The 15,717-nt window shown below is 38.9% G+C and overlaps 1 protein-coding gene across 1 annotated transcript in view; it reads left to right on the forward strand.

Annotated features, from left to right (window-relative positions):
* The window catches only part of LOC132832290 (uncharacterized protein C7orf57 homolog), a 145,540-nt gene that overhangs the window by 46,004 nt on the left and 83,819 nt on the right, over nucleotides 1-15,717 (forward strand). Inside the window, exons 3-4 of the mRNA XM_060850169.1 lie at nucleotides 936-1,130; nucleotides 8,492-8,594. Of these exons, the coding sequence (XP_060706152.1) occupies nucleotides 936-1,130; nucleotides 8,492-8,594 (298 nt within the window). The remainder of the gene's footprint in view (nucleotides 1-935; nucleotides 1,131-8,491; nucleotides 8,595-15,717) is intronic.

Consider the following 15,717-nt stretch of genomic DNA (forward strand, 5'->3'; position numbering starts at 1 on the left):
TTTGTCCTTTCCTTATTCAGATGTTAAATCTTTCTCCTCTCCTTCCCCTCTCTTATTTAATAGCTTCATTTAAAAAAAAAAGTATTTGAAGAAAATTTACTCAGATATGGCCAAGATTTAGAGAAAAGTTCATTTTTTATTTGGCTTTTATATTACATATTTTCAGGATTATAAGAATAATTCCAGAATCCAATTGTGTGAGATTATTACAGCTTTATTATAAGCAAGAAAATAATTAATCAGCAGTCATCTTCCTGCGATTTGAATTCTTATCTTTAATGAATCTTCAACCAATTCCAGGTAAAATGAACAATTTTCTGCAATGATTTTCTGGTAACTTTGAAAGGAAAAGAAAGAAAAACTTCCACTTTTACAGTCCCATTCACAATTAGTTTACCTTAAGTGCTTTACATCCAATAGAGTACTTTGTGGCATTATCATTCTTATGATGAAGGTAACCGTCTTTTGCAAGTTCTCACAAATGACAATAGCGATAATAACCACATAATCTGTTTTTACTGATATTGATTAAGGGATAATCATTTGCTGCAACATTAGGGAGAGCTCTCCATTTGTTCTTCCAGTGGCACCATGGAGTTGTTTAATCTACCTGAAAGAGCAGATGGAATCTTGGTTTATAATCTTAGCTGAAAAACAGATAGTGCAGCACACCCGCAGTACTGTACTGGAGTATTAACCTAAATGTTATGCTCAAATCTCTGAAGTGTATCTTGAATTCTCAGATTTCTGACTTAAAGACAAGTGCCACCAATTGAGCCACAGCTGACACAATTTTTTTCGTTGCAAAGCGTCACCAAAAGCAGAATAATTATAAGAATAAAACTTTAACCAAGCTATTTTACATGTTGTTTGAAAGTGGTAGCCAACCAGAATTCTGACTGTATAACAATATTCCAATATTCTTTGTTTCGTAGACTGGTTTTACCACATTCCTCAGAAAGCAAGCAAAGCTGACAAGAGTCAAGTGCAGCTTCCACCAACTTCCCAGATCCCGGGTTTGAGTAAGCTTGCAGAGCCTCACAAGGAGATCACCTTTGACAGCCGTAAATTATGGATTAGGGACACAGATTCAGACTATGTAAAATTAGCCAAACAAGGAGGCAGAGCAGGTAAGAGGATGAGCATTAAACCCGATGTTTGGCATATAGGATAACTACAGACAAAATTTATCCTTTGTTTTCTTTTTATGATAACAACATTGGAACTTTATGATGATTCATAGATTATCTCAGTGATGAATAAACTTCATGCATCTTTTTAGTATGTGAATGATGGATAACTGAAAGGTTGAGTTGATCTTGTGAGAACTTGACAATTACCAAATTTAGTATGCAGTAACTTCCCCAGCCGAGAATGCAAAATTTGGAAACACTTGCTGCCTGGAATTCTTTCCAGCAAGTCCCGCAACTCTCAGATTCACCAAATCTAAGAATAACAAATATTGTGTCCAGGTATTGAACCTAATTTATTTGGGAATATGTTAAAATGGACTTTCCATTGCCATCCCATGAATACTTGCACATTCAAGAGTGTCATGTCCAGTTGATTACCTTTAATGATGAGGAAATATGTACCAGACTTCCCATTTAAAGTCTCATTCACACAAAACCCAACAGATAGAAATCAAACAGCTTACCTTGACTGAGAATAGCAGCTTCTGAAACTGCTTGAGATGTACTGTATCAAAATTCCATCTTACTAATTGATGTGCTCACCTTGACTGCTATTGCCTCCCAAGTTTTATGGGTAAAGCCAGGAACCTTCTTTTTATCAACCCATCTCCTACTTCTAGCACTGCCTCTGACAAAGAAATATTTCTAGGGTTGCCGACTCAATTTTAACAGGCATCCACCCTACCTCAACACCATGGAACCAGTATTTTACAAGGGCTGAGTATCCTCCCAATCTTCAGCAATTGCCTCAAGGATGAAAATCCAGCCCAGATCTCTGATGTGAAGATTTAATAAGCCATATGCTTTGGTCAGAGTCAGAAACAATCAACAGAAGGAAAAAGACTCTGCCTAAGAAATGCTAGTAAGCAGAGACTTTGATTAGTCTTCACCTCACTACCTGATAAACTGTCCATGCTTTAATTATTGCATCTTGACAGAAGTGTAACAAAAGAAAGCTGCTACTGAGAACATTAAACAGCAATGAATTCATCCTCCCATATCTCCAAACTCTTCAGTGGGCATAAAAAAGAATGACAGAACTGCATCATTTCAAACCTTTACTTCCTCACCCCAGGGAAAAGCGAGTGTAAAGAAAACTTCAGAAATCCTATAACATGGTCCTTTTGTAACCACTATCATTTTTTAAGAATAGGCATCTACATGAGTGTGAGATTGGTTGTAGTTATGTATGTATTTGGATGTTGAATAATAAACAATTTAAAAGAAAATTAATTTGTTTGTTGCTGATAGTCATACAGGGTTAAAACATTTTTAAAAATGCATGTTTGCTGACTTGAGAGATGGAGAACAGGGGAACCATCCTTTTTATCTTTCTCTTGTTCATAAGCTGTTGACAGTGTTAAATTTTAGTCTGGACCCTCTGAAAATAGTACATTCATGTATCATCCAGTATTTTCAAATGAATGGCTTTGAAAATGAATCTCAACACTAATTTTACGTTTTATATCTCAAGTACATATTTTCATCTAATTCTTACGCTTATGATTCGGTATTCTAGCATTATTCTATAATCCAGAAAGTTCTAAAATTCAGAAATATCTTGATCCCAAACATTCCAAACTGGAGAGGTTACAGCAGTGAATTTTCTAAATCTCAAAAGGATGCTCATCATTCTTAGAAATTGACAAAGAGCAAATGAAGTTTAGATGTACACCCTGGGAAATTGTTCTCTTTTGTAATGTGCAATCATATCTTTATTTTTCAATTTGCTGCAGTAGATTTCTGGATGTTGGAGAAACATGATCTAATTCTAATTAATTGAATTGCATGACAGCCCTATAGTTTATGTTCATAAATAGTGTGGGTAATTTATGTGAAATTTAATTTATGTGTTCATCTGAATAGTAGTCTGTTCTGAGAAGCCTCAGTGACGAGGCAAACTAGGTTGAATTGCCTGCTGGAATTTTCATTCCCTTATACAGTATCAATTTGTCTATTTTGAACAGATAACGTTAACTGCTGAAAAAAGTGATGAAAACTTACAAAAAATGATGAAACTCAGATTTAATGTGTGAATTATAAAGTAATGTTGAAGATTTGGCATTATTGTAGAAGGGACCACAGGGATGTCCGTATTGACTCAGCATTTAGCATGAAGAATGACATACTATAATACTAAACCATGAAAGCAAGTGTTATACAATTAAACAACCAGAAGGTGGCAGCATCGATCTGTCATGATCGAGCAAAATTTTCAGCCCTGCAGAAAATGTAAAAGAGCGCCCACATGAGATGGAGAGGTTTGAGTTTTATTACATTATTTTTCCACCCCTTAAACAGTAATTATCAAAAAAATGTCTGTGGAAGGGACATATGACAATAGTGTCTGATCCTGAATTCTATGCCAAAAACAGTGCTACTGACCTCTCAATCAGATGGAATAGGAGAATCTGGCAAACCAGTCCTTTCAATCTGCTGCAGATGATCTATTAATTGAATTAGATAAATAAAAATTCTGTGCCAGCATTTCGATGATTTAAAAATGTTTTAAGGTAGATTTCCCAAACCTTGTCCTGACCAAGGTACCTATCTCACTATCAGCACAATTTGTTAATGTGCCTGTGATTTTCTAATCTATTCTGGGTTAGTTGCTCACTGTGGTAGATGTTGAAAAAAAACAGCTCCATTATGTTTGTGATGTTAGAAGATTCTATTGTAATTTAAACAGTTGTGGCTGGGAGAGAAGTGCCATAATTTGGCTGCTAATCAAACTGAAACTAAGATACTCATCAATGGGAATAGTTCATGGACATTGGTGCAGTAAATAAGAATGTTTGATACATCAGGACTAGAAAATCCTTTTTTCAATCCTTTATGTATTTGTAGTGATTAGAGCAAAGATCAGGTGGATCTTACTGACTATGAGATCCTTGATTGGGATTGTTAACCTGGGCCAATTAGGGAGCCCTGGCTGATGGAGATAAACAGGTGATTTGGTGACAGGATAACGATCACAGCTAATTCTGGAACACAAGTCTTCAGTGCTATTGTTAGAATATCTCAGGGCCCATTGCCTTCACTGTATCCAGTATCTTCAGACATTTGTCACTATTATGTGTAGTGAATTGAATTATCCGAAAGTGGTATCTATGACACTGGGGACCTCAGGAAGAGGCTAAGGTGGGTCATCCATTCGGCACTGCTGACTGATATTGGTTGTAAATACTTCATCTTATGCACAGAAGTGTTGGGCTCCCCAAAGTTTTTGTACAGCTCTGTTTCCTGTTAGAAGAAAAAAAAACAGGTGATTCAGAGAGCGTCCTCATTCTAGGGACTGGCTCTGAGCTAGCTGGTCAGACCCCATGTATTTGTGCATATAAGTAAAAGGTAACTTAATGACTGGATCCCAACCTCTATGCAGTTATTTCAGTACAATTTCTGCATGAAACTGTCTTGTGTATGTATGCACAGTGTACAAAATTACTAATACAGTGAGATGTCATTTATCGGGAAACCTGCAAACAAATAAGTGAACCATTTAGAAGAACGATCTTTTTTAAATTACATGTATAAAAGAAGAGAAATTTCGTAGGAAGTGAAAGATTTTCTTTCCGTTGTTTTTGTAAGCTGGGTGTATGAACTACATGGAAATGAATGGGTGTCTAAATTTAGCTACCGAGGATTATCCGCCTTTCTGTAGAACCACTGGGAGTTATTTTTGTTAAAAGTATGAAACTGCTGCTGACTGAGTACTTATATCAATTTTATTACAGTATTAAACCATGTTTGAAATTATAGTTTTAGCACACAGTTTTGGTGTTACTGAGTGCTCACTGGCAATTTTAGTCCCTAAATGATCCAGTTTGCATTGCTATCACAAACTTTAATTTCTTGACCAAATGCTGTTCTGTGTGAAATGGGCTGAACTTATTAAACCATATTTCATTTATAATTCCATTTCAGAGATTTTTTTTAGAGCTTAAGGTGTCAGTAAAGAAAACAAAAATTAACCTTCTGTGTCCCCAGCATGGCCTGCTGTAAAGACCATTTTTTAAAACTTTTGCAGTGTGGGTCTAAATATGAAAAGGATATTATTTTAAACCAAAGAAACAATGGAAGCAGGTTTTACCATTTACAAGTATATTCCTGGTACTCATTGTAAATAATGCAATTGACTTATTCAAGCAATGGAGGAGATGTTGGAGGCTGAATGGCACTGTGTTGTGTCTCTAGGGCAGCCTCCCCAGGGCTAGTCTGCTTATTATTTTTTCAATTATGACTAGTTGCGTCGGTCAGAAGTCAAGAATTATTTGGCTGTTGAGCATGTAGATAGCCTGTATGTGAAAAATACAGGAGCAGAAAGCCTCCAAATTCTAAAAAGGTAGCATCCCTCTCTCTTGTTGTGGAGAAGTAACAAAAAATTGGAAGATAGCTGGCTAATCTTGTTGATTATTTGCCTATACACTATTGCCTCTAACCAGTGATTGAGAGACTGAACAATTCATGTGGCAACTGCTCTGTATCTGCAGCAAAGAACTGAAAGGACTTGGAAATAAAATCAAACATCAGAATGACCTGGAAGAGGAATAAGGATATTTTTGAATCTTGTGGACTGGTACTATTGAACTTGTTCACCTGGTATTTTCTCCATCCATGAAATCTTTTTTATTTAATGTCCATATCTGTCTGCATGTGTTTGTAGGGATTTAAGAAGAGTTAACGTTATAAGTCGATTTTTTTTGCCTATGTTTAGAATTGATTTTTGTTTTAAATAGTAGTTTCTTGTTAAGTACAAGAGCCTGGTCAGTGTTTTTTGTTGACCTCAGTTCAGAAAAATTGAACACTTTGAGTAATTTGATTAAATATTTAATTTTTTTGTGATTACCCCGTGGGTAGTGGGATCAAGTATAAACACACTGTCCCAAACTGGTCATGATACTGCACACACTCCCTATTGGGAGACATCTCATTTGCTCAAATTCGAAGAATGTAGACAAGCATTGACAGAGCCAAGTCTCAGGGTTCACCAAGAATGCTTGGAAAACTGCAGGGGTTTAATCAATTGAAACAGAGCAACTTAACATAGTTACTACCTGGTACCTTATCCAGTTCATTCATGTGTAATTTGTTAAGAAGGCAAGCCATTGGCTCATTACTTGCTAGTGCTTCATCCTGTGGCATTTTCTTGACAATTTTTGTTAGTGGTTTGGCATTACCATCTACAATCAGGGGCAGGGTGAAGATGCAAGTATAATGTCTACCTCAACTGGAAGAGGAACCAAACCCCCACCGTTGAATTATTCTGAACCATGTGATAGTTATCCAACTAACGAAATTAACCTCTTTTCTGTCTCTTCCAAATAGGATTCCCTCATTTACTTAGGCATTTTCTGACAAGTGTTTTTTTTTGCACTGCATACTTAGAACCACATCTACTCAATGGCATGTCACTTCTTTACTTCCATCATTGAGTCTTACCAAATGGTCAATGATTAATATTGTTTTTGTACTGCCAGTCTATGTGGTTGAAGTAGAAGTATACTAAGTGTTACAACCAGGTGAGGGTTAATCAGCTGCTCTTTTCTCATTAACCTTTCAGTTGGTCACAGCCATGATTTTTAATTCTTCTTTCGCAACAACCATATCATTTAAATTAAAACATGGTTTGATAAATGAAAAAAGAGGAACAAATTACAAGCCTTTCTTTAATGAAAGTAAAATCAATTTTATTACATATTAGTCCCAGGAAAATAATAAAATGTGACTGTAACCATAAATATAAACACAGTTATGAAGTTCAAAAATGGGGGGAGTTTCTTGTTCAGAGAGGAAGGTCATTGTTGGGCAGTTTAAAAAATGCTTCGAGTTGTTGAAATGTTGGCTTTTAAAGTGAGACCACAGTTATATCTTAAGCAATGATAAAATTTGTTGGTATTCTTGAATTCTCGATGAAGTTTTGTATCTTGTCTGCTTAATCTCTAGGTGGTGTTTTTCAGAGAAAATGCATGCAAAGAGTCTTTCAATTCTGTTGTTACCACTCCATTTTCCTCTCTCCTGTGCCAAAAGCTATCTCAAATACAATGTATTTCTGTGTTCCAGTGGCTGGCTACATTTACTTTTCAAACTGGATAATTTGCAGATAAATTTTATCTCAAAATGTAAAAATTCTAGAAATATATAGACCATCTAGGCCCACAGTGTTAGGTGCATTAGTCTGAGGGAAATGGGTCTGTGTGGGTTACTCTTCGGAGAGACAGTGTAGACTTGTTGGACCGAAGGGCCTGTTTCCACACTGTAGAGAATCTAATCATCTAATCTAATCATCTAGGAGATACAGATCATGATGTCAATTCCATTTTCTAACAGTATTACTTTTAACTTAGACTAACTCTAATTTATTGATGGCTTCATGACCTTGATTACTCAACTTGGTTAAGTAACTACTAATGTCATATCAAACCAATATTTTCCTTTATAGATATTTTGGTCCAGGAAAGATCCCAGTTAGTAAAATTAGACAAAGGAAGTTGAAAATTGATAGTGCATTTTTAGCACAATTATAAGTCTGACATGGAGGTTTGACTTGATTCAAAGTTCTCGTCACCAGGCTTGACATTTTGTAGCTACTCACTTTACTTTCCCTTTGCCGAGCATACTTACTTTCCTGAGTGGCTAGATCTAGACCTAAACCTGCAGTAGGTTTAGCTTATTGAAACAAAAAAGAGAATAATCTCTTACATTCATGTCATTGCCATTCATAACTTAAAAGTTCCAATTTTTTTTACAGCTAATTAAGCACCAGAGTCTCTGTTGTAATTTAGGCAACCATGCTAATAAGGTAGCAGAGAAAGTTCTCAACATCCTGTCTCATATAACTGATGGAACATTCACTGAGCTCCCTAGTGGCTGTTGTGATGAGCCAAAAACATAAGAATAATTTAATTTCTTATCACTCAGAATGTTTTGTCCTTTTGACCACTGATCTCCCTATTAGCAGTCAGATGGCCTTGAACTTGGAAACTGCACTTGCATGCGAGTATCAGGCTGTTTTGATCAAAATGAGTCCTGGCAAGGAGCAAGCTGGTGCCATATGTACCATCATGTCATATTAATAGCATAGAAAATAACTTGCAGTGGTTTCTAGATTTGGGGTAGACAGATGTGTGGTGCTGTCCAATAGATTTTTTAAATTCAATATAATCAGATGATCCAACGTGCCTTAGTGCAGGAACCAGACTTCAATTTGTAGTCAAAACACCACTAATATTAATTAATATTCTCACTTTTTTTTGCCTTTAAATAATCTAAAACTCTTTTGCATTCTCACAATTAACTAGATTTGCTGAAACATTATTCCCCTCCTCCAAGGAAGTCATCCCCAATTCCCTGTTCACAACCAGAGTGGTTCGTGCATGCTCCACCATCTTCTAAGAAAAAGGAGTAAGTACATATATTTTTCCACATGTAGAATCTTTTATATTGAATTCATTTCTTGATTTATAATAATGATCTAGATCTCAGAGTGCTGTGGACAGTTTGCAGATGATACAGCATTTTGAAGTTTATAAACTATGAGGTATACTGTGTGGACTTTCAACAGAACATTGACAACCATTGATGTGGATTGGTGGCAGATGAAATTCAATGCAGAGAAGTGTAAGGTGATACATTTAGTAGAACAAATTTAGAGAGACAGTATAAAGTAAAGGGTACGACTCTAAAGAGTGTACAGGAGGTGAGAAACCTAGATGTATATGTGCATAATTCACTAAAGCTGACAATTGGGTGGAGAGCAGTTAATAAATCATACAGTCTCTTAAGCTTTATGAATACGTGTTTTCTTTTGGCTAAGTCCAAGTTATGTTGAGTTTCTTTGAAAGGTTTTTCACCTCACCAAAAGACCAAGTGAGTTCTTAAGCCATATACTATCGAACATGCCTCATTAATTACCTACCTCACCCATATTTCATCTCTCATGCTCAATTCTGGCCCCATCTTACCATATACAATTCCCAGAATAACTTGCCGTTCAGCAATTATCTTGGAATTTACTAACATCCATTGCAGTTGCACCATCTTCAACAGTGCATAGTGCAGCTGGACAAGCATTGTCAGTTTGGAGATGCTCTACGCAGTTTCTGACATTTGCTTTTGACATGGCAGACAGGATTAAATCCCCATTAAGGTAGGTCATATCTGGGTTTTCCTATTCACCTATGACCAAGAATGGAGGCCATGACATCCACCTGCCTGGCTCATGGTTCCACCTGTGTCATTGCAGTCTCAACCTTCTGGAGGAATGCACAACAATGTAGGAAGAAGTGCCACAATTTTTTCTATAATAGCTCGAAGTTACTCTATCTCTGCTACTGTACCCAATTCCCACCAAGGCTCATGTTCTGCCATTCTTACTAATATATGCAACTAACTGCCAACCATGTCAACTCTGACACCACTAACCCTGCATGCTCTTTGTGCTGTCACGTCATCCACTTGGGATAGTCCCCACATGCACCAAAAATAACAGCTGTGCTACTCATTATATCAGCCTCTCTTGAAAGAAAGCAGCTCCCAAAAAGCCATAAAGTTTCAAGATGTGTGGTGGCTGCCAAACATTCAGCTCCCCACCCTTTTGTGGCAACCATCCTGACTGTGACTCTGACTTATTTAGTCCAAACCCTGGACTGGGATCAGATGCTGCCCTTGATTTACTGTGTTGGGTCTGTACCTGAATGAAGGCTGAATGCCTTGACTTGACAGAGGACTTTGAGAGTCACAGAGTCATAGAGTGATACAAAACGCAAAAACACCCTTCGGTCTAACTTGTCCATGCTGACCAATTTTCCCAAACTACTCCCACTTGCCTGCATTTGAGCCATATCCCACTGAACTTTTCTATACCTATCCAAATGTCTTCTAAATGTTATAATTGTACTTGCATCTACCACTTCCTCTAGCAGTTCATTCTGCATATGAACCACCCTTTTTGTCAAAAGTTGCCCCTCCAGGTCCTCTTAAATCTTCTCTCACCTTAAAAATATGTCCCCTAGTTTTGAACTTGCCCACTGTAAGGAAAAGACCTTTACTATTCACCTTATCTATGCCCCTCATGATTTTATAAACCTCTATTAGATCACTCCTCAAACTCCTATGCTTCAGTGACAAAAGTCACAGCATATCCTGCCTTTCCTTTTTACTCAGATCCTCTGTTCCTGGCAACATCCTGATTAATCTTTTCTGAACTCTCTCCAATTTAATAATGTCCTTCTGATGGCAGGGTGAACAGAACTCTACACAGTGCACCAAAAGTGGCCTTATTAACATCCTGTACAACCTTAACATGATGTTCCTATACAGTGAAGACTGCAGATGCTGGAGATCAGAGTCGAGAGTGTGACGCTGGAAAAGTACAGAAGTTCAGGCGGCATCCAAGGAGCAGGAGAATCGACATTTCGGGTATGAGCCCTTCATCAAGAATGAAGCTCATTCCTGATGAAGGGCTTATGCCTGAGATGTCGAATCTCCTGCTCCTCGGATACTGCCTGACCTGCTGTGCTTTTCCAGCACCACACTCTCGACTCCTATACTCAATGGCTTGAGCAATGAAGGCAAGCATGCTAAGCACCTTCCTAACAACCTGACTGCATGCGATGTAACTTTCAATGAACTATATACCTGAACCCTTCGGTCTCTCTGTAAATGGTAAGGCCAGACAAAATTGATATAAGCCTCTTATTGTGGTTCTGCTCGCCGAGCTGGAAGTTTTTGCTGCAAACGTTTCGTTCCCTGGCTAGGGAACATCATCAGTGCTGTTGGAGCCTCGTGTGAAGCGCTGCTTTGATGTTTCTTCCGGTATTTATATTGGTTTGTTCTTGCCGCTTCCGGGTGTCAGTTTCAGCTGCAGTGATTTGTATGTGGGGTCCAGGTCGATGTGTCTGTTGATGGATGTTCTTGCCGTTTCCGGGTGTCAGTTTCAGCTGTAGTGGTTTGTATATGGTGTCCAGGTAGATAAAACGGACAGATAACCAAAGCGGACCAGCAAAGAATGAAACCTGAAAGCAACAACACCCCCAGATTCTATGGACTACCCAAAGTACACAAACCAGACATCCCACTCAGACCCATAGTATCACTACCAGGGACACCAGCATACAAACTGGCCAAAGAACTACAACAAAAACTGAAACACCTAGTCAGCAGATCCAAACACTCCATACAATCAACACAGGAATTCTTGGACGTCATCAGGAATACACACATAGACAAAGAAGAAACCATGGTATCATTCGACGTGACGGCACTGTTCACTTCAATTGACAAAACCCTAGCCAGAGAAACAATAGCCAACCTACTGGACATACATAACAGAACACAGGAGGCCGAACATATCAACAAGGACGGCATACTTAAACTACTGGACCTGTGCCTCACCACACACTTTACATTCAACAATCAGATATACGAACAAATCAATGGAACACCCATGGGATCACCAATCTCGGGACTCATAGCAGAGGCAGTTATGCAAAGGTTAGAACATACAGCCATACCACAAATCCAACCCAAACTCTGGATCAGATATGTTGATGACACCTTTGTAATCATCAAAAACACAGATATAGAAAAAACACACCGAATCATCAACGCCACACTCACAGGAATCCGATTCACACGAGAAGAGGAAAAGGACAGCCAACTCCCATTCCTAGACGTGTTAGTAGAGAGAACACCCAACGGAGAATTCACCACAAGGGTACACAGGAAACCAACACACACAGACCAAGTCTTAAACTATGAAAGTAACCACCCCAACACACACAAACGAAGCTGCATCAGGACACTATTCAAAAGGGCCACAACACACTGCAGTACACCAGAACTGCGAAAAGAGGAAGAGGAACATCTATACAAGGTATTCGCCAAAAACGGATACCCACGCAACTTTATCACCAGATGCCTAAGAGATAGACCGAGGAACGAGGACATGCCACAACCAAAAGGACTAGCCACTCTACCATACGTCAGGAGCGTCTCAGAACTGACAGCCAGACTACTGCGACCCTTAGGACTCATAACAGCACACAAGCCAACATCCACGCTCAGACAACAACTCACTAGAACAAAGGACCCAATACCCAGCATGAGCCAAACTAACGTAGTTTACAAAATACCATGCAAGGACTGCACAAAACACTATATAGGACAAACAGGAAGACAGCTAACAATCCGCATCCATGAACATCAGCTAGCCACAAAACGACACGACCAGCTATCTTTAGTAGCCATACACTCAGACAACCAGCAACATGAATTTGACTGGGCAAACACCACTATCATAGGACAAGCCAGACAGAGAACAGCCAGAGAATTCCTAGAAGCATGGCATTCATCCCCAAACTCCATCAACAGACACATTGACCTGGACACCATATACAAACCACTACAGCTGAAACTGACACCCGGAAACGGCAAGAACATCCATCAACAGACACATCGACCTGGACCCCACATACAAATCACTGCAGCTGAAACTGACACCCGGAAGCGGCAAGAACAAACCAATATAAATACCGGAAGAAACATCAAAGCAGCGCTTCACACGAGGCTCCAACATCACTGATGATGTTCCCTAGCCAGGGAACGAAACGTTTGCAGCAAAAACTTCCAGCTCGGCGAGCAGAACCACAACAACGGATACCTGAGCTACATAAGCCTCTTATGTCTAGATAAGGGGAAAAGTGCAAAAGGGCAAGAAAAAGCAAGGCAGGGATGCTGTAAACACCCAGATAGGATCAAAGTGAGTGAGCACTATGATAGCTGAAAATGTGTTGCTGGTCAAAGCACAGCAGGCCAGGCAGCATCTCAGGAATAGAGAATTCGACGTTTCGAGCATAAGCCCTTCATCAGGAATGTTACTGCATTCCTGATGAAGGGCTTATGCTCGAAACGTCGAATTCTCTATTCCTGAGATGCTGCCTGGCCTGCTGTGCTTTGACCAGCAACACATTTTCAGCTGTGATCTCCAGCATCTGCAGACCTCATTTTTTACTTGAGCACTATGATAGCAATTGAAGATCTGGAAATGTAGCCTGGTTCTGTTCCTGAGCTGGCTGCATGCTCCTTAACAGAAAATGCCCTTACTGTTGTATTATAATGATAGTTGCCATTGCTGCCCAAGGTGCAGCTGTGAAATACAGAAGTAACCTCTAAGTGGGGAAAAATATATGCCATGATAATTGTTAAAAGCTGGCACATGTCAGATGCCAATGTCTGGCAAATGTGGAAGATGCCAATGGAGTATTCTCTAAGATGTTGCTCCCCATTGTCCAACATGGTGGTCATTTGGAATGAGTGGGAAGTTGAATTCACGTCATACCTGCTCTGGTTTCCATGTTGAGTTTTCTTGATGTCTGGCTTGTTTTGCAAGTTTGATAGGATAGAATATTGAATATTAATGAGGCAAGTTTGGCCATCAATAAAATGTTTAGCAATTAATAACCCTCTAAATTGGCAACTCGTCTCAGCCTAGTGAGCAACTCTCTATGCCATTTGTGAAAATCATAAACAATTGAGTGAGATGCTTCCAACATCAAGATGGGCCTTTTCAGACTTGTCTGATTTTGACACACATCTCTCCATAGCCCATGTCAGTTATATGATTCTGCCCAAATGTTGGAAGGCTATGGTGAACCTGTGTAAGACACTGTTTAGACTTCAGTTGGAGTATTGTGTACAGTTCACGACATCACACTTTAGGAAGGATGAGATCGCAATGGAAAGAGTGCAGAAGAGGTTTATGAAAATAATTCAGAGCATGAGAAACTTTAGTTTTGAAAATAAATTGGCTGTTTTCTTGGAGAGGAGAAGGCTAAAAGAATATTTGAAGAAGTTTTCATTATGAAAGGTCTGGACAGAGTAAACAACAGGAAACTGTTCCCAGTTGTAAAAGCATCAAGGATGAGAGGGCACAGATTTAAAGGAGTAAATGTGATGTTAAAAAAACTGTTTTCACATAATCTGGAATACACACCCTTGAAAGGCAGGTTGAATAAAATCATTGAACAGGGCATTACATGATTGTTTGAACAAAAAAAATGAGGAAAAGGCAGGAGAATAGTACTCATTCGTGATGCTTACCTACAGAACTGTTGCAGAAGGCTTTTCTCTACAGCATAATAATTCTGTGATGCTCTGAATTGTAGATGAGATGGAAGTTCAGACACATTTTAAATCTTATTTTAGATTAAAAAAAAGTTTAAAGTCTAATATTAAAAAAAATTATGTTTATACTAACCATTTTATTTCACTACATAAATGACAAAACATTAGCATGAAGGTACAGAAAGTCACTAGGAAGGCAAGCAAAATGTTGTAATATATCACAAGGAGAATGGAAAATTCAAGTAGTTATGCTACACTTGCAGAAAGCATTGATGAGACCACATCTAGCATACTGCTTCCGGTTTGATCATCTTATTTATGCAAGGGCATAATTGAAGGGGGTTTATTCAACTGATTGTTGGGATTAGAATGCTATCTGCTGAGTCAGGTTTGGATAAATTGGGGTTGTATTTAGTGGAATTTAGAAGAACAAAAGTTTTTTGTTAACACATTTAGGGCAAAATCTTATCATACTTGGGTTGTTATTTTCGTTGAATTTCATGGGGATTCCCTCCATGAAGCCAAATATATTTTCTCACATTATCATCTCAAACGCATCTCATTAGCAATCTGTCCTGTGCATTCTCCAAAATGATGTTCGCTTGATTCTAGTACAGACCATAGCTGAACCATCTTCCACTGCCTAAATATCCTGAAATAGACCAGCAGCAATGAAAGTATTGCTATCGTTAAAAGGCTGTTGTGCATTTGGACAAGTGCTGGCTGTCCAGAGCTGCTCTGCATAATTTGTGACTTTTGCCCTGGATTTAGCATATAAGGGGAAATTGGCATCTCATTTTATGAACAGGAATCTGGAGGTCCTTTTGTACTGTCCAGAGCAAAGAGAAGGGGGGCCCTCCCACTTTCCCCAGGATTGATTGTATAGGCCATACCCCAGACCCTGTCAGCATGATCTGAGGTTGCCACCCAGGTCAGAGTGGTCTCAGCTGTCTGGAGGAGTGAACAGCAATGTAGGAAGAAAGTTAATGACCTTTGCAAGCGTAAGAGTCATCACCTGCTACCTCACATTCATTCCATCTCTGCTATTGTGCCCATATCTCACAAAGGCTTTTGCTTTACCATTCTCTCTTTAGCATGCAACATTTTCCCTCACTCACTTTCACACAATCAGTTGCAGGGCCTCTGCACCTCCTAATCACTTACTTGAGGCACCTCATCACTTTTCTGCATCTGCACCAATGCTAACAGCTATGCAGCCATTTTCAACTCACTGAACCCTTCATGTTCTCTCATTCAAGGAGAAAATGTCCCATAATAAGGCAGAAAGACAGGTAGTGGGATGCCTGACATTTACCACTTTATGAGGACATGTTCCCACCCTGACCATACTAAACCTGTGGACTGACATTACCTTTGACAAACTGTACCAGGACTCCATAAC

This window comes from Hemiscyllium ocellatum, chromosome 34 (assembly GCF_020745735.1).
Source record: "Hemiscyllium ocellatum isolate sHemOce1 chromosome 34, sHemOce1.pat.X.cur, whole genome shotgun sequence".
Classification (NCBI taxonomy): Eukaryota; Metazoa; Chordata; class Chondrichthyes; order Orectolobiformes; family Hemiscylliidae; genus Hemiscyllium; species Hemiscyllium ocellatum.